Below are 20,441 nucleotides of genomic sequence, written 5' to 3'. Positions count from 1 at the left end.
AAACATTCGTCTAAGGGCCGGTGCGTCTCTATGGCAAGCCGGAGTGGACAGCTTCGAGCGCCCACCCTCATCAGCGCTTCAGGCCTCGGCAGCCCATGCCGGGGTGAGGCCCCCGGTCACTGTTTTAAGACATCTTTCATGTCACGTGTATCACGACTGGCGGCACTGATATGCTGCTTGAAATAGAATCTACCATCAACCAATGCCCACTAGTTCTGAGACGTTCTAGAGAGTTCGCTGCCCTTACATAAAGACTGGGCTTCACATGCACCTGCCAAAGTCTCCTTCCACTCTACATTTTGCTCTACACTCATTCCAGCCACTCCTTTGATACCTGCTTATCTTATCTCCCTCATGGCTGATCCGGACCCGGAAGAAGCGGCGCTGCTTGCTGAGGGCTTTGACTTCACTTCTCAGCAGTCCCAAGAATGCTATGTGTGCAAGACACCCTCCACACAACTCAAATATTGCAACTCAAGGCATCCTGACAAGAGCGGACACCTGCTCTGTCCCGCCTGTATACAGGTGTACATCACCAAGTCTCGCACTCGCACTCGTCTGTCTCAGTCTGGTGAGTTCAAGTGCATAGGTTTGAATGTCCAGATGTAACTCTCATCACATTGCGGCTAGAATCAACACAGCTCCCACCGCACCGTGCAGAAACCCCTGCAGAAATTGGCAAGATTGTCGCAGCATCTCAACGAGGTGGTATGTTATATCGCATTGAATTCCCTGTCTTGGCCTTATATTATGAGTTGTATAGCTCCGACATCGCGCGCTGTTGTCCCTATTCCAACGCGTTCGACACGCTTTGTGCCACCAGCACCCGTTATGCCACCTCCTGCGGCGGTGCCTCGCCGCGCGCCCTCAATCATTACTGTGCCTCGTGTCTCTGGCAGCTGTGAGAGTCATCTTTGCCATTCGGTCATACTCATTCTCATTGCACTGCAGATCCCTCCGACCTCAATTCTCCTTACCGCGGTCTTGATAACATTGTTACTGCTATGATGTCCCAACGACAGCAGGGCGTCTCTGACCAGATCGGCTACTCAAATGCTCACAAGATGTATGAGAGCCTCAAAGTCCATATGGCCAGCCGTGCCTACGCTCCAGGGAGTCACTTGTCAGGCTTCGGAGCAGTTACAATCAAGATGGTTATGGTTACGTTGGAGGTTGGGAAGTCGAAGCACACGCAGGTTGGGGTACGTCGAGCAAAATATCAGTCAGAGCTACATGACCTGACATGCACTTCTGCATAGAACGTTCTCGAGGCTCTTGACCATGTGCCGGTGGACATTGGTGCACGACCTCTGAAGAAACTCTCTTTTGTCACTCTCTTCGCCCCGTGGAAGAAGTGGTCGCGTAACTATCCCTATCCCGGCATTGACGAGTTCAAGATCAGGTTCAAAACATGGGGGGAGATCACACCTCTTGTCCCTGACATCAATGTGTTGCTCAAGTACACACACAGCCAAACTTCTTCTGGCAAGCTCAAGCTGAAGAGCGCCCCTGCCGTTGATATTTTGCTCGAAGTCCCTTTAGAGGTGTTTCGAGCTGCTTCAAGGCATATTGCTCATTTGGAGACCCAGGAATCGGTGAGTCCTGCATACCTGCATGTGAGTTCACTCTCTTATAATACGCACTCAGGCAGAAGAGCTATATGGGCCCCAGTTGGATGGAGCCTCTAGTAGGATTTCATCTGACGCTTTGGTGAACATCTCCGATGCGACTAGATCAATGTCTATTCATTTCGACCACAATAAGAAGGTGAGTGTCCAGTTATTGTTTGACAGTTACTTATTTCCTAACTCTGCTATCCTCTATCTCTGATCAAGTCTCAAGCAGAAGTTGTCCGTAAGAAGACTAAAGCGGACAGCGCGCTCAACTTGGAGCCAAGTTCTCAACCGCGTGGTGCCAAAAGGGTGCGTTGACACCTTGAATATAATATGACATATGTGATCTAATTTGCAATTTTGGTCATATAGCCGGTTGTGTCCCCGGATGTGTCCCCGGATGTATCTCCCATTCGTTCTGTCTCCCATGTATCCAAGCGAAGCCGTTGTGCTCAAACTGTTGAAGCTTCGACCGGCGGCCTGGCGGATACCAATCTCCCGTTGGCAACGGCTTCCCAGTATTTCCCCTCAGCTGCCGAAATTACGCGTGCTCTTGGACTTCAAGGTCCTCCTTCTAAGCCTACCACAGTTGCGATGTGTAGGTCATTTTCCTTTTTCATTGTCGGTCTTGGCATCTTATTCCTTCATTAGTGGATTCCGTCGTCTTCAATGTTCAAGTGCAAGTGTGTCCATATGTGTCATTTGCTGAGCTAGTGAAGAGTGAGTATTTACCGCTACATCATCTTTATTAGATCTGACATGTAACACTTTAGATGCCAACGGAGATAATGCTATGTGGAGCTCAGGAGTGGTGATGCAGCAATGCCATCTCACATACTCCTCGGGCCAGAGGCCTATGATCGGTGCCTCAAAAATGGCGCACTTCGGCAATTGCAGTCCTCCTCCATTCCCGGATGTACCTTCAGCAGCCGTGGTCATCAAGCAGGTCTTCGTTGACTCTCGGTCTCTGCAACCAGAGGCATCTGACAAGCAGATCTCTGATCTGACGATGGAGATTCTCTGCGCGCGGTGGGCTAACGCTCTCATGGGAGAGGTGTATGACTTTATCAGGTCTCGTCCCCCACCCGCCAACTCTGGGCTGGACATCCCTTCACTTCGCTACGTCTATGTCGCACTGGCCATGGAAGTAGTTCCCAACGAGCAAGAAAACAAGCTCTCTCGCCGTGTTTTCCTCCTTGAGGAACGCATCAACGAGAAACCTTGGGTCAAGTACATCAACAACGACTCCCCCACGCCTCGAGTCAACTCTCCCAAGATTCACAATGATCCAGAGCTTATACACATCGCATACTTCCTCTCCTTTTGCCAGCATGTGCAGTACCTTGCCACTGAGGGCCGAACTTTTGTCTCTGACTTTCAAGGTAAGTCTCATGTTCCCTTTGATGTAATTTCTTTAGCTGAATTTACTCCCGGTATAGGTGGTCGTACTCTGCTGTCTGATCCACAAATCATGACTACAGAGTGCGCATAATATGAACTTTTAAATGATGTTATTATTGATGCTTAGTATAACCACAGATCAGTTCGCTCATTCGGTCGGGGAAACCTCAGGAAGGCTGTTGATGAGTTCCAATCCAAGCACGTCTGCCACAAGTTCTGCAAGTACTTCGAGCTGGGGTGGAAGAAGCTTCCGTCATTTGAGGGCGACGCATCAGTTAATCCACCTGTTCCTAACACGGCTGAAGAGAGTGCTGCACAGGCTCTCATGTTCCTTGGTAACGGTGAGCTTCTCGAGTCATCTGGGCACGTTACTTCATAGCAGATGCTTACAGCAGACCATTACTCTAGGTGCCCCGCAGTAGTGCAAATCTCGGTGTCCTTACTATCTCTCCTATGGTCATTCTCATGCGATTCTGTGACGCGCAGGTTTGAAGTATAGTGCTCTCATGCTCCCGCATGGTTGTGAGCACTTCTGATACCTATGTCGTCTTTATACCTCGCCCCTTCATGGTTCTACTACATTTGGTTTAATACACTGAAACTGTTGTTTTATTGTTCGTTGGTGTGTTAATTGGCCCACAGGGATTCGGCCGGCTGGTTTGTCGTTAGGTCGTGCCGGGTTCATAGAAGTGTGCTCTTGCGGCGGAGTGCGCGAGAGGGCAGATGGGCTCGTCAACATGTCGCATTGCTCCAGGCAGGGGTCCTTAGAATGCCCTCCGAGTAGATCACACAATCGCGTTACGGTTGCGGACACGAGCACACGGGAGTGAGGGTGGGCCCCGACAGGTTGGCGACTCGCTAACGCTGATGAGGGTAAGTGCACGCGCTCGAGAGGATGGTTGATGAGGCATGGATAAGTGAGCTGATCCCACAACAAACTGACACACCCGGATATGAGGAGATTGACTGCATGTCTTAAAACATCCCTGGATCATTTTCGTCTAGCTCCTCTTCATCTGATGAAAATACAAAATAATGCTCGTCGTCGTGCTCCATCCCAACGGCCCCACCGTCTTCTATACCAGTATCACCACTAATATCCCCCTGCAATTCGGCCAAGGGTATCTGACGTACGCCATGGGGTAACTGACCGATCACTGGCGCACCTTGAGCCACAGGGTGCAAACCCTCCGGTTTCTGTAAACGCTCTTCTGCCGCCTCTTTTTCAGCCTGCGTAGATTCCGAGATGTCTTGAAGTAACATCTGGTATTCATGAGCAGTGTGATCGGCGAGTGTGTAAAAACCCGTTAGAATGTCTCGGTAGACAACCCAAAAGGTCTGATATGATACGTCCGGTTCTCCGAGTGCTGAGTAGATGCGTGACACATGAAGCTGAAACCCTGGAGGGACTAGCTGGAATACGACATGGTCTCTTGGAGCCCAGTTTCGCTCGGCTTCATCGAAGAGCTCTGCTGGGACACCGACCTGATATCCATTTATTTGTCAACAATTCCGCACATAAACACATCTATCACAGGCACTTACCTTGAAGTCGCAAGTGGAGAACATCGTCGGGTTTTCAAAGATGAGATCAGGAATACCACGAGGAAGAACCTTCGTCTTTTTGGCTCGACGCTGGGTACTATTGGTCCTGAATCGGTACAAGTCGAGCTCCCGCTGGAGCCAGGGGATCACTAGCCAACGAAATACGAGACTGATAGCCCTTAAGCAGACATGATCGTATCACTGAGAACTAGTTTACGTACCTTTGCAGAGAATCACTGGGGTCATACAGTCCCTGGTCTACGCCAGATTGGAGCAGGGCCTCGAACCCGGGGGCCCAGTTACTACGCAACTGCGACCAAGCTATCTCAGGCTTTATGTTCATCTTGTTTCGCATCCATCGGTGCTGGAGTGTGCCTTCAAGCGAGGGGTCGAGTCGGTGCCGAATGAATGTATGAGCATGAGCGATGCCGTAGTTCTCCGAGCCGGGATCACTCTGAGTAACGAGAGGTACGCCTATATAGATGTCATTTAATCGTATATCTTTGCTCACTAGCATGCCAGCAAGAGGCAACTGTACCTTTGAGGGCGCGCGCAGCTTCCAGGTAATAACTTGCAATGAGACGAGGATTACTATTTGTCCACCAGATCTTGAGCCATAGGATCTTCCCTGACATGGGCTCGATGCAAACATGTAGCCACAGTCCGAAGCGAGGTCCCCACTTGTCGTGTTGATCGAAACTCCAGAAATCATTGACACCAACGCACCAGAACCGGTACCGTTTGAACTTCCCTCGATAACGCCTGGCAGCCACAGCTTCAGGCTCCGTCGTCTTTAGATAGTCTCGAAGGAGGGTTCTAGAATATCTGTAAGGAGACAACAAACCACATTCAATGACAGATACACGCACCGAGGGACCTGGAGACCTTCCCATACACGTAAAGAGTCCTTCAAACTCTGTGCGCCCATGCCGGGAAAGCGTTGCTTCAGTGCCTGCACGTTCTCGTGAATGCTCTCCATGGTATGGCCTTGCTTTCTGACCGAGAGAAGTTCCCACTCCTTGCGTCGTCGGGCGATTGTCTTCTGCCTGCCGCAGAGATATCAGGCAATGATCAAAATATACCGCATGTATGCAACGTACCCAGGGACACCGTATTTCTCCACATCGATCTCCTTCACCAAGTAGTCGTGGATTTTCTTATCATTGAAACCCAGATTGTAGTACTTGGTTATTAGGGTCTTCAGAATATGATCAGGAGCTTTTCGACGTCGTCAATTTCTACGCCGTACGGTGAGCGAAAATAGTGATGGACTTACGCATGGGCTTGTGCTGGTTGCTTCTCCTTGACACCTCTGTGATAGTGTCGTCATTGTCTCCTTTTGTACGGTTTTCCATGGCAGGGATATGCAAAGTGAGAGTAGATGGTATGGTAGAGACGAATGAGAAGGTATTTTCAATCAAGCGCCCACTTCAGCTTCATCAAGGACGAGGCTGAAGCTCCCAAGATCAACTGTACATGGGTCACACGTGAATATGTGGTCAAGTGTGGTGGTTTCAAAAGCAGAGAAATGGTGTAAACAAGTTGATCCTGAGCAGCCTACATACAACAAACAAGATCTAGAGATTACATTCAAGGTGGAGCCTCGGGAAATAGGCGCCCATGAAGGGCGTGACTAACAATTCATTCTCTGAGTTCTCCTGGGGCGTGATGCCAGCTGCATGATCTAAGAAAGCAGAGGTCAGCATGAGGAACTGATCTGGACGCATTGAACAAATACATATGACCTGTCGGAGCATGAACGTAAGGCAGACACGGATGAATGTGTCCTGTAAAGCAGTGGTGTGCGATATCAGTACCATTACAGAACGAATGCACAAACACATACGTGTGTGAAGGTGACAAATGTCGCTGTTGTCGTGTGCGTGGAGAACATGTCTCCGTCACACGTGTTGTCCTCGGAAGTCGCGGGCGAGGTCTAGATCGAGTTCATGAGGACGCCAGTGAGCACGACGGCGAGGTCGAGGTCGAGGTCAAGGTCACTGGTGGGGCCCGGGTCGAGGACGAGGATGCAAGGACTCGCAGTCGGGGACTAGGATGAGGTCGGGGGATGCGAGGATGTGGTCGGGGATGCGAAGACGTGGTTAAGGTCGAGGTCGAGGTCGAGGTCAACGCCGGTGGGGTCAAGGGCGAGGGTGTGGACGCAGTTGAGGTGGAGAGGCCGAGGCTGAGGTTCAGGTTGAGGACGTCGGCGAAGTCCGGGACGCGGCCAGGGAGAACGGGAGGACGCAGTCGAGGTTGAACGCGGTCGAGAACGCGAGGTCGAGGCCGAGGAAGCGGTCAAAGACGAGAGGACGCGGTCGGGATTGGGGATGCCGTCGAGGTCGAGGATGCCGTCGAAGACGCGAGGGGGCCGTCGAGGACGACGACGCAAGGTCGAGGTCGACCCCAAGCCGGTCCTCCGCCTCCTCCTCAAGCCCCGCCAGCATCCACTCCGCGGCCCTCGACCGGTTCTGCCCGAGCTCGCAGTACGCGTCCAGCTTTTTCAGCCGCGCGACGGCATCCCACTCGCGCAGGCCCCAAAAAGCCCGTCCGCTGAGTTCCTCCTGGTCCTGCTCGCCAAGGTCGCAGACGAGATGCAGCGCGTAGTAGAGCTGCGGAATCCCTCTTCGGACGCGCTCGATCTCGGACCGGACACTCGCGAGGCCGTCCGCATGTGGCCGGAAGAACGCGCGCGCGGCAGCCTTGGGGCTCGCTGCAGCGAGGGAAAGCACCTGGGACCAGCCCGACGGCGGCGGGAAGGCAGCAGCGCGCGCGATTTCGTCGAGCGCGTGGTCGATGCTCGCCGTCATGCTGGGAGAAGAAATGGTGAGTGCTGAGCGGCGGAGCATGAAGGAGGCAAGCGCGTACTAGGCGGCGGTACTGTCGAGCTTCTTCGTCACCCGCTGGAGGCCCGCCGGCAACATATGCGTGTCCTCGAACCGCGCAGCCTCGTCATCACGACCTCGTCGCTGTATGCCGGTCACCTGCACGGCATCGAGGACGCGAGGACGAGGTCGAGGTCGAGGACGCGAGGACGCCGTCGAGGTCGAGGTCGAGGTCGCGAGGTCGAGGTCGAGGACGCGAGGTCGAGGACGAGGACGCGAGGACGCCGTCGGGATTGGGGACGCCATCGAGGTCGAGGTTGAGGACGCGGCTGAGGACACGGTCGAGATGGGGGACGCATGCAGAAACGAAACTGAGAGCTCACCGAAGATAATGCGTCGTTTTAGTATTGTGGTGGTCGTGGGTGCCAAGGAGAGACAAAGAGCAGCAGATGGGGAAGTGAGGAGGGGAAAGGGAAGGGGGAAACACGCTCTGGACTCCCTCCCGCCCTACCCAGTCGCCCAATCCCCGCAGTGCTGGACCGCCTTGGGATTGTGCGGGTCTGTACGTACACCGAAGCTGGCCAAAGACTCCAGGAAGCGGGCAGGTGGAAGTCGCGGGACGTGTTGAGAAAGACGTGTCGCGCACACACGAATATGAAGGGCGCGAGATTAGGTAAGCCATTCCCGCTCTCAGGCGAAGGCTCGGAGTTAGACGTTAACGTTCAACGTCGAACCTCCGTCATCCTCTTCTGCCTTGCTCACCCTCGTCCTCTCCCTCACTTTGCCACTATTCCTTCTCGTTGTATACTGTCTTCACTCCTCGCACGCTCCACCGTCAGCCATAAGACATGCACGGCCAACAAGTTCAAGGGCAGCGGCAAGCGGGAGGAGCCGTGCTCTGAACTCAAGAACCTCTTCAAGCGCGCCGACAGCCAGGAGACCATCGGCTGGCACGGCACGAACAGCGACACCACGGCATTCTGGGCCTAGCAGGGCCAGCTCGCGAAGCCGACCAAGCCCTCCAGCTTCTTCGACTTCTTCGACTTCGACTCTAACCAGGCTGCGAGCAGCAGCGGCGCGGACGCCGAGGACGACCCCGGGGTGTACGTGACCAACGACAAGGACATGTGAGTGCGATCGGTCGTTTCCTACGCGTGCGGGGCGTTGACGGGGGAACATGCACAGCGCGATCGCGTTCGCGAACAACAACGTGAAGGCGAACAGGGCACAACACCCGTACTCTGCGCGATCTTCGCGAAAGGCTCGGCGAACTGGCGCACCACGATCCGCAAGGCGTGCCTCCCGGAGGCCCTCGTCGGCGACTCGGCTATGGCGTCCGTCAAGGCCACGAAGGAGACCTCGCGCATGCTCTACCTCAAGCAGGTCGTCCCAGTGTCAGTGCGGCCAACGTCATCCGCTTCTCGCCCCTGAACAGCAAAAGTGCGTGTGCACTTATCGACGAGAAGGGCGTCATGGGGCGGGCGTGGGGACGTGCAGACTCCAACTACTACGGAGGTGAGTCGAGACGGAGGAGAAGCAGAGATTGTGTGGCGTATCAGACTCCCCGACGCAGGAGGGCAGGGAGTCCATGCTCGCACTGTACAACGTGATGAGCCGGTGCGTCTCAGACCCCCTCGTACCATCACGACCCATCACGCGTCCCGAAGTCGGAAGGGCACGCCCGGACGCTTCATCAAGTGTCGCTTGGGTGTCCACTTGTTCTCCAATGCCTCCTCCCTCTCCTTCTCCCGCCCCCGTTTCTTGGGCTGCCGAACAAATGCTGATATCTGGTATTCCCAGATGGCAACCTCCCTGTTGCTGACCAACATCGTCTCCGAAGTTTGACGTAGCTGGGTGCACTCGTCGGCCATGGAGCTCGTTCTTTTCCCGGGTGAAGCCCCAGTGCGCTCGCTCACCGCGACTACCTCATGGGTCTGAGCATGCGTGTTTGATCACCGACCTTGGTTCCTGCAGTCTCCACGCTGTCCGTATGTCCACGACTTCAATTCGTCGCCACTCACACACGGACAATACAGTTGAGCCACCCGGACTCTTTTCTGCACATCCGAACAGGACGTGCGTATGTAACATGATGTAGTAGTCTACAGAATATAACGTCGATACATGTGTACTATTCCTTCATACCGGAACCCCTTTTGCACGCCGACTAGTTACGTCATTGAGGGTCCCGGCAGTGGGTGGTGTGCGTTGCACACTGGCGTCCTTTACACTGACACTCATCATCCTATCCACCTCCTCCAACACACATGGAACAGCTGTCAAATCGAGCTCTGAAAAAGCAGAAGTTCTCTGATCAGAATACCAAGAGCAAGAAGAAGCGTCACAAGATCGCAGCCAACAAAGCTCGGAGAGCCGCTGAAGAGGCGACAGGTGACGTGTGTAAGGATGAGGTGGTGCGTCCCGTGTCCCTGCTCTCTTGTATGCCAAGTTAAACAATCTTGGATAGCTCGAAAGCACCTTGGAGCTTAGGCAAGTTGAGCCCGACCCACAGGAACTGACTGACGAGGTCAAGTCTGAGGTGAAGCACCTTCACACTGTCCTGGCATTGTACCAATCGCTCTCCCCCACACCAGATACCTGCTGGTCAATTGCACGTCATCCCCGTGATACCTCCAGAAGATCTTTTGAAAGAAAAGGTACCAAGCCGACCTCGCAGCATGGAGAAGCTGCTCGAGCGTGCCCACGCCCGCGGCAAGCGCCACGCCGAACTAGTCCGAGACACGGCCCCTATTTATCAACTGGACAAATCTTGGGTGACTCTTGGGAAGGAATCCAACAGGGTCATAGCCCAGGCCACTCGAAAGGAGCGCACCTTCCTCCCAAAAGATCGCACCCCCTGTTCATCCACCATCATCGACAGTGACAGTACCACCATAGGTGTTTACTTCGGTGAACACCTTCAGGGCGAACAGGTATGTTCATCAGTGCGCATATTCCTGCCGATTGAAACAAGCCTTCTTGTCAGGAGGAGACATATAGTCGTGCCCCAAGGCCTATTTCTGAATTGGGGAACACTAATCGGACCACGCAGCACCTCTTTGAGGCTTGTCGTGACCCGAATGTCACCGTTAGGAGTGACGGCATCCCGGTACGTCTATGTGTAATATGTATCCAGTTGAACTGTGACCTGACACAACATAGGAGCGTATGCAGGAGCAATTCCTTGCGGCAACTCAAAATCTGGCAGCTGCCATACGTCCTCGACGGAAGAAACGCAAAGGTGGCGCATGCAAACGCCATCCGAAGCCGATTCGTGCCGCTCTCCCGCATAATTATCGCAATGAAGCTGAAGATCATCATCGTCACGGTGGGAATCTTCATTTCTGTCATTGCTGGATGCAAACCGGCAAGGCGAAAGGAGTGAGACCACTGCTTATTCTCGAACCTCATCTCAAACTTATCGACGTCCTCATCGTCCACTCAGCCTCTCACTCCCAGTACGGACACCCATGTCAATGACGACACTCCGTCCGGCCGTCGCAAGCACATCTCAGTGCTGACGTGGTACAACAACACCGCTGAGCTCACCGCCTTCCTGGCAGGGCTCTTCGAAGGCTCTTTCCCAGCTTGCTATGAGACATACAAGGAGGCGTTCAAGGCCGGTCGTTGGTTCCAGGTCAAGGATAACGGACCCTGGCTCAACCGAGCCGTCGTCTGGAAGCTCGATGTCGGCTTGCACTGTGACAGTGGGGATGGCGGGCCCACCGTCACATTCCCAGTTGGATTTTTTGTAGGAGGCCATATGCAAATTCCACAGCTTGGTGACACTGTTTTCGAGTGAGTGATTCAACAAATCTCTGAAAATTGGAAGCTGACAAGCCAACAATGATGAGGTACCTGGCTGGGCATGTGTTCATCATGTTTGCAGGCCAGTTGGCTCACAAAGTGACGCCATGGTGGCCAGCTCCGTACAAGATCCTCGGAAATGGCAGAGTTATCAGAAAGCCGAAGTACTTTGTTGCCGGCCGCATCAGTGGGGTATTCTTCAACAAAGCTTACGTTCTCGAGTTCCTTGTTGGCAAGCCGGCAGGGTTTTTCCGCACTCATCCTACTCATACCCAGTACAATACACGGTCCTGTGATTGCGCTTTTTGTGGTGCTACTTAGATGTATGTATTCTGCCTCACTGGCAGCCTAGGTAGTCACGTACTGCACCTTATTTGAACCGTTTCTCACACGTCATCATCGTCTTCTCGTCCGCCATCTTCTACCTCAATCCTTAGTACTTTCCGAGGCTGGCAGGACAAGAGGAAGTGTTCGGAGCGTCTCGAGGCCAAGGATTTCCGCGGCCGCCGGCGCAGAGCGCATCGACTGGGACCAAACGGACGTGTTGAGCGCGCCAGCGAGACGGACGAGTGGATCATGTTGATACAGATGTGTTGAGCGCAGCAAAGTGAATATGTCGGGTGCAGTGAAGGGGATGTGTTGGGTCACCGTGTAGGGATCACCATGGGTAACCCTCGGGTCGTCCGAGGGCTACCCTTACCCTTACCCGCAGATACCGTGACCCGTGGAGCGCGGGTAAGGGTCCACGCGGGTCCGCTGGTTCAGCCCGAGGGTCTACCCGGGTACGGACCCTCCACGGGTCACCCGCGGGTACTGTACTAGTATCACACAAAGATTATAAGTAGTGACTATTAGTACACAACATAGTTTACAGGTGACGCATGGCCGAAGGACCGTTGTACGAGGCACATTGAGCGCAGGGGACTGGACGCGTCACGCATGGGCGTGTCGTGCAGCCGCCGCCGCCGCCGCTGCGGGGACGTCCCACCCAAGGTGTGGGCGTGCCATGCGGCTCGCCTCGCGGTGTAGCCCGTGTCGGTGGCATAGTCGATGGCTCGTGCCGGGATGGAATTGATCCCGATGGCAGAGCCCGAGGGTGGTGAGGGAGGCACACGCGCGGAGGTTGAGCGCGTGCCATCGAGCGGGGTCTGCATCGCGAGCGCGCATGGGCGGTTTGAGCAGGAGGAGGGGGCGCGATGAAGGGAAAGGAAGGAGTGCTTACCGGAGTACGCGAGAACGCCGTCGGGCTCGGCGCAGTCGAGCGGGCGGGGGAACAGGTCGAGGGCGGTGTGGGTGCAAAGGAGGGGACGGCACAGGCGTGAAGGAGGGCGACGTGGGCGCAAAGGAGGGCGGTGCGGAGGATGACGAGGTGGAGACGGACGAGGTGGAGGGCGGCGTGGACGAGAGCGACGCGCGGGCGTGCAGGGAGGTGAGGAGCGCGGGGGAGGACGAGGCGGAGGACCGGGATGAGGCGGAGGAGGCGGAGGGCGACCCGAATGGAGGCGGGCGAGGCGGTGTGCAGGTCTCCGCCGCGCGTGGGGGTCTGCAGGGCGGAGCCGGGGGCGAGTGTTGAGTGCGCGCTGTAGGGGGGTGTGCGGGGGGTGCGGGGAGGGCTGCCTGAGGTGAGCAACATGGTGGGGCGTGGATGCGGGAGCCCAAGCCCGAGCACGGACATCGACGCGGACGATGGGAGGCCATGGCCTGACGCGACGAGCAAGCTCGCGCCCGACCCGGACGCGGATGTGGAGGGTGGTGCGCCGGGCATGGGCGAGCGGAGGGAAACTGGAGGTGGGCGAGGCGGTGGAGTCCGGTGCAGGAGGCACGGGTGGACGCAGGCGATGGGGACGCGGGTGACGCGTGCGGAGGCGGACGACGAGGTGGTGGGCGCCGTGGACGTGGGCGACGCGGAGCCGGGCGACTCAGAGGCGCAGCAGGCCGGTGCAGAGGAGGATGACGCGGAGGGTCGAGATGACGCGGAGCCAGAAGACGCTTCGGAGGAGGGTGGGGCAGGCACAGGCGGGCGATGTGGACGTCCCCGCACGAATGAGCTGGGCATGTAGGAGAGCGGAGGGGGGTGAGGCAGGTGGGCGTACTCACCGAACAAGGAAGAGGTCGCCGTAACTCATGGCGACCCCAATATCCCATCTCCGGGGGGAGGACGTCCGGGTAGACGTCCTCCGCATGCCGTGGGTGTCGACGCGGAGGAGCGCAGCGCGGGCGAGGCGGTGGGCGGTGAGGAGGTGGGCGACGCGCGCGGAAGTGGACGACGCGGAGGTGGGCGACAAGGCCGCGGCGCGGGCGGAGGTGGGCAACGCGGAGGCGGAGGGGGCAGAGGTCGAGGTGTGCGACATGGATACGGAGGTGAAGGGCCAGGTGGAGGCAGGAGGGTGCCAGCCGGGGTTGCTTGTGCCGCTGTGGACGACGTGTCGTCTCGAGTGTGGGGAGCGAGCGAGCGAGCGGAGACGTAGGGCGCGGAGCAGCCGTGAGGCCTTGAGGGGCACCGCGCGGACGGGTGGAAGGCGCCTGGGCGACGCGGGCGAGGCCATGGCGAGGGGGGGCGCTGCCAGCGCGGGGGAGGGGTAACGCGAGGAGCAGAGAGAGAAGCAGATGGGTGAGGAAAGCAGGAAAACCCACCAGAATTTGGGGTCGCGGGATAGAACGGCTGTGGGCGCGAGCGCAACGATGCCGCGGGGACGGACGACGGACGAGGCGCGGACGAGGCGTGCTGTGGGCCGCAGGCGAGACAGGAGGAGCGGGAGACGCGTGTCCCTGGGCCCTGGGGACGACGCGGAGGTGGTGGTGGGCGATGCGAGGCAAATCCACGGGATGAGGCGGAGGGCAGGGACACGGTGGAGGAGGCGGAGGGCAGCGCGTCGCGCGAGCGGAGGCGACGCGAGGAGGTTGGATGCGTCTCCCATAAGGCGCTTGCACGGTCGGGGCATGCACGGGTAGACACGGGTCCCGCGAACATGTGAGCAAGGTCGTCCAAGACTAGTATGTAGACGGCGATATAAATTGTGGATAGATGGTATTGCAGCTGGAGAGGAGTGTCAGAGGTGCCATCAGGAAATCCACGTGGCAAGGGCTGATGAGGGTGGGCGCTCGAAGCTGTCCACTCCGGCTTGCCATACGTCTCGCTCTCAGTACAAATACCGCCGGGTCGTGATCCCCAAGTGCCGACGCGTCTTGCCTCGCTGACCCCTCCGACTCTGCTTTCCTGTAGATCTCTCTGGTGTCGTTCCGTCCGCCATGATCCCCAGCGTAACCCGTTTGCTCCCCTTCGTCGGGCTCGCCGCTAGCCTCGCCGCCGCACAGAACATTGTCGACACGGGCTACGCCAAGTACCGCGGCAACCAGTCGTTCCCTGACACGGTTGCGTACCTCGGTGTACCCTACGCCGAGCCCCCCGTGGGCGACCTTCGCTTCCGCGCCCCCCTCCCACTCAACACATCTCGGGTGACCGCTGAGTCGGCGGGCAAGATTATCGACCTTACCGAGAACCCAGAGTTCTGCGTTCAAGGAAGCACTGGTGGTACGTATCCCACTTATGATACGCGAGCGCATGTGCTGAGCACACGTGTTCTGTAGCTGGTGATGCCGGAGGTGCGGGGAGCGAGGACTGCCTGAAGCTCAACATCTACGCTCCGGCCGGCGCGAAGAAGGGAGACAACTGTACGCCCCTCTTGTCCGTTGACACGCGGCACGGTGCTGATGACGTCATGCTGAGCAGTGCCCGTCCTGGTCTACATCCACGGCGGAGGCTACGTCTACGGAAACCCCGCGAACTGGCCGTACGACCACTGGATCCACCAGTCGCCGAACGTCGTCATCGCGTCGGTGTACTACCGCCTTAACTCCATCGGCTTCCTTACCGCGCCCGAGATGCTCACGAACCCGTCGCTCGGCGACCTCAACGCCGGCTTCAAGGACCAGAGCATGGCCCTCGAGTGGGTCAGCGAGCACATCGACGCGTTCGGCGGCGACCCGAACAAGGTCACCATCGACGGCCAGAGTGCGGGTGCCGCGTCGATTGAGCTCCACCTCGTCGCGAATGAGAAGCCACGCTTCCATGGTGCGATCTTGCAGAGCATCTACCGCACGCCTCTCCCTCAAGTCGAACAGCAAAGGGTAAGTCCACTGGCAGTATGCTCATGTTGTTGTCGATGCTGACTTGTACCTGAAAGGATATGTTCAATTACTACTCCACGCAAGCGGGTTGCGGCTCGGGCTCTGTGGAAAAGAAGATGGCATGTCTCCGTTCTGCTGACATCAGTGCGCTGTCCCGTGCGCAGGATCTTGTCATGTACAACTTGTGAGTTGCTCATCGCTCAGTCTGCTTTCTAGTCTAAGACAGCCGTTGCAGCACTGGACACTACCATTCCTTCCACCCCGTCATCGACAAGAAGCTCTTCATCGACTACCCTACCGTCTCGCTCGAGAAGGGCCACCTTGCTGATGTGCCCGTCATGGCCGGGTAAGTGAAGTGCAGTACATCCTCCACCACGTCTGGACTGATAATATTCCGTAGCTCATGCGCCAACGAGACCTTGTCGAGTGGCACCAACATCACCGCCGCGCTGAAGTTCTACTTCCCGGCGCTCACCCAGCAGGACCTCGAGGAGTTCCTCCCGGAGTATCCCCTGAGCGACTTCAACTCCGCCGCCCAGCAGTTCCAAGTCGCGACTGGCGAATCGGACGTGATCTGCGGCGTACGTCTCCCTCCTTCCCCTCCCCGCGTCGCCCGTTGCTCACTCGCTCGCTCTCGCTCTCTCTTCCGCGCGCCTAATCGCACCCGCAGCGGAAGATCGTCGGCCGCGCCGCGGCGAAAAAGAACAAGGCGTTTACGTACCGCTACAACCAGCCGGTGAACGGCGCCGCCGCGACGACCCACTCGTCCGAGAACTGGATGATGTTCCTCGGCACCTCGACCGGTTTCAACGGCTCGACAACGTTCCAGCCCCAGACGGACGCGGACCGCGCGTTCGCCGCGGAGCTGATCGCCTACTGGCTCTCCTTCGTCCGCGCCGCGGACCCGAGCGCGCACAAGCTCGCGCGCTCGCCCGCGTGGCCGCCGTACACGGCCGCGAGCCCGATGCGGATCGTGCTCAACGAGCCCGCGGACAAGAGCACGACCGTCAGCGGGGTCACCACGGAGCTCGAGCCCGAGCTCGAGGGGAAGCGGTGCGCGTTTGTGCAGACCAAGGCGCTCCACCAGCAAGCGTGAGCGGCTTGGGCTTCCGACGCGGTCGCTCGCCTGCCCATGACGCTGGATGCTGGTCTCTGTACGCGTAATCACCCATGGAATGATTATCTTGGATCGGCTTCCCCGCGTCATTGTCGTCCTTGCGCTTGTGTGCATTCACGAACTCTGCCCGAAAGAACGTGGGAGCACGCCGGCGTCCATCCCGCGCGCGATGGCCTGCCCCTCATCCTTGTCCAGAGTCTCGCTCTCATCCAATGTGCCCCCTCATCTACGACATGGATACACGATACATCTCAGTGGAAGTTTGCGAGGTCGTCATTGATCCCTTTGAAGACGAAGACGGCCATGCGATCTTTGGAGAATGTCGTGGTTTGGCCGTGTAGTCGTCCGGCTCCAAATATTCCATCCAAAAGCTTGACGACGTTCTTATCGACATCCCGGAGCATGAGAGGATTGGGGTGAGCAAACGCGACGGTTTTGTTCGGACGCGTGGAAGATGTCCTCGCTTCCAGTGCCACCGAATCATGGTTTGCGGGCTCGGAACGATGAGCCACTGCACCGAGTAGTATCGGAGGTAGATAGCACTATGAAAGCATTGTGAGAGCCAAATCGTAAAACTAGTACAGATACTGGATACATCAGAACAGACTTCAACAGAGATATACACATACCATACCAGCATACTGTTATACGCCGTCCACCCGAAGGATCATCCGCCGGTCGCGCTCACCCGTGACCTTCACCAGCCCCTCCTGCTCGAGCTCTCTGATGACCTCCTGGAAGTCCGAGGGCGGGACCTTGACGCTACTCTGCGCCTCGAGTTGCGCAAGCGCCTCCGCCCAGCGCACGCCACGCGCGGCGCCGGCACCAGCAGCGAGGAGAGCGAGCACGGCGCGGCGGAGGTCACCACGCATCTTGCGCTGCTGGCGGCCGATGCCGGTGTCGAGCAGGCCCATGTCGATTTCACCCGTGGTCGGGTCGCGTGCGGAGGTGTTGATCGCCTCGCGCATGAGTCGGAACGCCTCCTTGACGTCGTCGAGCTCGACGAACGGCGAGAAACGCATGCGCGCGTGCGCCTCTGAGAGGCGGATCATGCTCTCGAGTTGCCGCGTCGTCGCGGTGATCCGCTTCTCGCTCGAGCGCGGGTCCTCGCCTGCCTTGCGGAGCGTGACGTAGCAACGGACGAGCTCGTCCCCTGCGGGCTCGGTGATAGTAGGGGTGATGCGCGAGCGGGCGTAGGAGATGTAGGCGGAGAGCTCCTCGAGAGGCTGGGGTGCGCTGATGAGCATCGATCGAGTTGAGGCGTGAGTAGGGGAAGCGTACCAGGAGCTCCACTCCACGGGTGGTCTCTGGAGCATCTTCGAGATACAGCGAAACGAGATGCTGTGCGAGCCGGCGATCAAGCGCCTCGTCTGCGTCGTCGAGAACCAGGTAGAGGAGGTCGAAACGAGAGATGAGGGTGGGCGGAAGATCGATGTTCTGTGTCACTGTCTGCTTGGGGTTGTACTTGGAGCCGATAGGGTTCGCAGCGGCGAGGATAGAAGTACGAGCATTCAAGGTTGTGATAATGCCTGCTTTGGCGATAGAGACGGTTTGTTGTTCCTACAGTAGCGTGTAAGCCACAGAGCAAACAGGAAGAAGCAGAGAGATTAACTAACCATCACTTCGTGGAGCACACTACGAGTCGCGTCTGACATCTTGTCGAATTCATCGATACAACAGACACCCCCGTCACTGAGCACCAAAGCACCACTGATAATCAAATATGAAGTCGAGCACACTCTTAAATGACGCATATAACTCACCTCTCAAGGACAAGCTGCTTCGAATCAGGATCACGCGTGACGTAGGCGGTGAGACCGACGGCGGAAGAACCCTTCCCGGAAGTGTAGACTCCTCGAGGGGCGATCTTGTGGACATACTAAAGCCAAGGGGTGTCAGTGCAGGAATGGGGCATGAAAGAGAACCGCGTACACCAAGGATCTGAGATTTAGCGACACCAGGGTCACCGACCAGCAGCACGTTGATGTCGCCTCGATACCTCGGGCCACCACCACCACCCCACGTGCAATGCTCTTATTCGTACCACCGAACAGCTGCAAGAGAATGCCCTTCTTGACGTCTTCAAGAGCGTAGATAGAAGGGGCGAGCGAGCGCGCGAGCAGCTCGTAGATGTCTTCCCTCTGGCTGAGCAGACGTAATCTGGTCTCCATCTCCTCTCGCTTCGACGCTCGCTGCTGCCGCTCGACCGCGTTCTCGTTGTCGTCGTCCATGTCGATCCCACCTGCGACGCCCCCAACGCCAGGAATGCGGTCACCACCGGCTTGACGCGTGCTCCGGTCGAAGCCTAGTCTATCTTCAGCGCCAAGACGGACATGTACGACGTCGATGAAGGTCCGGAAGAGGCTTTTGAGAGTCCTTTGGCGCGGGTTGACGCGTACTGCCATGCTGCGGAAGATACCAGTGACGACGAGGCGGTCGCCGGGCTTGGAGACGTCCACGAGCTCATCGTACACGCTGAGGGAGACTGTATGGGGAGTTTGGCCGTCAGGGACAGCATCGGGAGTTTCTTGCAATCGGATGACCTGACGATCGGCGAAGTCGCAGCGATTGTGGACGAGGGACATGGAACCGAGGGTGCCGCAGACGTCGCGTGGACAGCGCCTTGGCTCGTCGATCTTGCCGCGCTCGATCTCGACCTGCACGGTATGGTTGCATGCGAGGCAGCGGAAGAAGGCAACCTTCATGTCTGGAATGACGGGGGTTGCGCGGATAACAAGACCTTTGATACAAACGAGTTTGTCGGTATCTGCAAGGTGTCAGGAACGATGATAGAACCGACACGAGTCTTGCGACGTACCGCTGGGTTTAAGTCGCGCATGTTGACCGGGGGAACACCGAAAGGACGAACGTTGTAAACCCTGTTGTATATATTCGTAATCTCCTCCTCTCCTGCACTCCCGCGCATCCCTTCCATACCCGCCTCGTGATCATCCTCTGCCATCTCAAGCATCAGGTCCTTGAGAACTTGATCCATCATTGGCACGACTTCTTGGGGGTACTTGATCAACAGCACTTGGAGCTTGCGGCTTGGGGATACGATGCAAGTTGTCTATGTCGAGGTTGAGGATATTCTGGTCGGTTTGGCGCATGCGACGAAGGTACCCCTCGTACAGGAGCACTTCTCCCTCTTCAGGGAAGAAAGGATACGCGTTCGGATTCCGCGTTCGCGGTCGTAGGCAATGCGATATTTGACCTTGAACCCACGCAGGAACCCACGGAAAACTCGAATCGTCTCCGCGACGTTGACATTCGTACCCCAGATAGCCTTTATCTCGCCGTTGTCATCTTCGTCGTCGGAAGGAACAGCAGGAATAGAGAGGTTGAGATTGGATGAAGCGGGAAGTGAGAGGTGAGACGCGTCGGACCGTAAATCGTCATGGGCAGGTCTTCTTTCGCGTGGCGCACGGGAACGGCGGGAGCTCGGGGTGAAGCTGAAGGAGGAGTGGATGTCGCCACGGCGATTCTTGGGTGTCGCTGCAGCAGAAGCCGGAGTCCTGAGGATCACATCGAGAAAGTGTCAAACAGCAATCGCTTGCGAATGAATTGCACTGACGAAGGGAAGGCGAGAGGCTCCGAATCGCGTGAGCCAGGAACGTCGGAGTCCAGTCTTCGTGCCCGCGCAGGAGTTCGCTTCACTGGGGAGGAGCTCGGGAATGGGAGAGGGGATGAAGTCCCGGCTGGGTTGATCGTCAAGATACGGTCTGAGGGTGGTCAGAGTATGGACTCACGAGCGAAAAGAGGCGTTTTCTGCCTTCTTGGAGTACTCATCCCCATGGCTCTCTGCGCGACCGCATTCCGATGAGGCGTCCCCGCTACGGACGGAGTGCCCTCTAGAAACAGAGGCGCACGAGGGGGAGCATTCGGCATTGATGGTTCAGCCTCGGGTCGTCTACTTGCATTTCGACATCCTCCAGATCAGATGTCGGTATGTCCCTAGGTGGTGAAGACATCTTGACGCGTCAAACAAGTGCTGGGAGGGGAAGG

At 57.1% G+C, this 20,441-nt stretch overlaps 8 protein-coding genes across 8 annotated transcripts; 5 read left to right on the top strand and 3 right to left on the bottom strand.

Moving 5' to 3' along the window:
• Positions 1-1,007: 1,007 nt before the first annotated feature.
• BXZ73DRAFT_48310 (uncharacterized protein) lies at positions 1,008-3,105 on the top strand (the record flags this gene model as incomplete). Its single annotated transcript, XM_048020027.1, has 6 exons — positions 1,008-1,202; positions 1,260-1,595; positions 1,986-2,211; positions 2,265-2,333; positions 2,387-2,995; positions 3,053-3,105. The coding sequence occupies 6 exons, from the start codon at positions 1,008-1,010 to the stop codon at positions 3,103-3,105; spliced, it is 1,488 nt and encodes a 495-aa protein (XP_047877027.1).
• An 884-nt stretch (positions 3,106-3,989) lies between these two features.
• On the bottom strand, positions 3,990-5,914 carry BXZ73DRAFT_48276 (uncharacterized protein; the record flags this gene model as incomplete). The annotated part of the gene is made up of 7 exons (XM_048020021.1): positions 3,990-4,499; positions 4,560-4,728; positions 4,781-5,033; positions 5,098-5,375; positions 5,429-5,598; positions 5,656-5,777; positions 5,836-5,914. The coding sequence occupies 7 exons, from the start codon at positions 5,912-5,914 to the stop codon at positions 3,990-3,992; spliced, it is 1,581 nt and encodes a 526-aa protein (XP_047877026.1).
• A 581-nt stretch (positions 5,915-6,495) lies between these two features.
• Positions 6,496-7,690, bottom strand: BXZ73DRAFT_102192 (uncharacterized protein; the record flags this gene model as incomplete). Its single annotated transcript, XM_048015143.1, has 4 exons — positions 6,496-6,609; positions 6,658-6,744; positions 6,806-7,370; positions 7,428-7,690. The coding sequence occupies 4 exons, from the start codon at positions 7,688-7,690 to the stop codon at positions 6,496-6,498; spliced, it is 1,029 nt and encodes a 342-aa protein (XP_047877025.1).
• Positions 7,691-8,232: 542 nt separating this feature from the next.
• Positions 8,233-9,322, top strand: BXZ73DRAFT_102191 (uncharacterized protein; the record flags this gene model as incomplete). The annotated part of the gene is made up of 5 exons (XM_048015142.1): positions 8,233-8,277; positions 8,375-8,511; positions 8,570-8,594; positions 8,678-8,778; positions 9,235-9,322. The coding sequence occupies 5 exons, from the start codon at positions 8,233-8,235 to the stop codon at positions 9,320-9,322; spliced, it is 396 nt and encodes a 131-aa protein (XP_047877024.1).
• A 329-nt stretch (positions 9,323-9,651) lies between these two features.
• Positions 9,652-11,186, top strand: BXZ73DRAFT_102190 (uncharacterized protein; the record flags this gene model as incomplete). Its single annotated transcript, XM_048015141.1, has 5 exons — positions 9,652-9,798; positions 9,852-9,923; positions 9,979-10,317; positions 10,437-10,493; positions 10,830-11,186. 5 exons carry the CDS (start codon positions 9,652-9,654, stop codon positions 11,184-11,186), a joined length of 972 nt encoding a protein of 323 aa, XP_047877023.1.
• A 1,201-nt stretch (positions 11,187-12,387) lies between these two features.
• Positions 12,388-14,166, top strand: BXZ73DRAFT_78192 (uncharacterized protein; the record flags this gene model as incomplete). The annotated part of the gene is made up of 5 exons (XM_048022826.1): positions 12,388-12,478; positions 12,508-12,705; positions 12,803-13,192; positions 13,404-13,564; positions 13,849-14,166. 5 exons carry the CDS (start codon positions 12,388-12,390, stop codon positions 14,164-14,166), a joined length of 1,158 nt encoding a protein of 385 aa, XP_047877022.1.
• Positions 14,167-14,440: 274 nt separating this feature from the next.
• Positions 14,441-16,415, top strand: BXZ73DRAFT_48194 (alpha/beta-hydrolase; the record flags this gene model as incomplete). Its single annotated transcript, XM_048020008.1, has 7 exons — positions 14,441-14,723; positions 14,780-14,863; positions 14,922-15,319; positions 15,376-15,503; positions 15,555-15,665; positions 15,720-15,900; positions 15,990-16,415. The coding sequence occupies 7 exons, from the start codon at positions 14,441-14,443 to the stop codon at positions 16,413-16,415; spliced, it is 1,611 nt and encodes a 536-aa protein (XP_047877021.1).
• A 665-nt stretch (positions 16,416-17,080) lies between these two features.
• On the bottom strand, positions 17,081-20,324 carry BXZ73DRAFT_90487 (MCM-domain-containing protein; the record flags this gene model as incomplete). The annotated part of the gene is made up of 11 exons (XM_048025656.1): positions 17,081-17,662; positions 17,718-17,996; positions 18,053-18,146; positions 18,200-18,315; positions 18,369-18,427; positions 18,460-19,203; positions 19,251-19,469; positions 19,495-19,584; positions 19,605-19,951; positions 20,011-20,134; positions 20,186-20,324. The coding sequence occupies 11 exons, from the start codon at positions 20,322-20,324 to the stop codon at positions 17,081-17,083; spliced, it is 2,793 nt and encodes a 930-aa protein (XP_047877020.1).
• Between the last annotated feature and the right edge of the window lie 117 nt (positions 20,325-20,441).

The sequence above is a fragment of the Epithele typhae genome (genome assembly GCF_022376455.1).
Source record: "Epithele typhae strain CBS 203.58 chromosome Unknown BXZ73scaffold_30, whole genome shotgun sequence".
Taxonomy (NCBI): domain Eukaryota; kingdom Fungi; phylum Basidiomycota; class Agaricomycetes; order Polyporales; family Epitheliaceae; genus Epithele; species Epithele typhae.
Note: the sequence above shows the minus strand (reverse complement) of the source record. Positions and strands in the feature narration are given on the sequence as shown.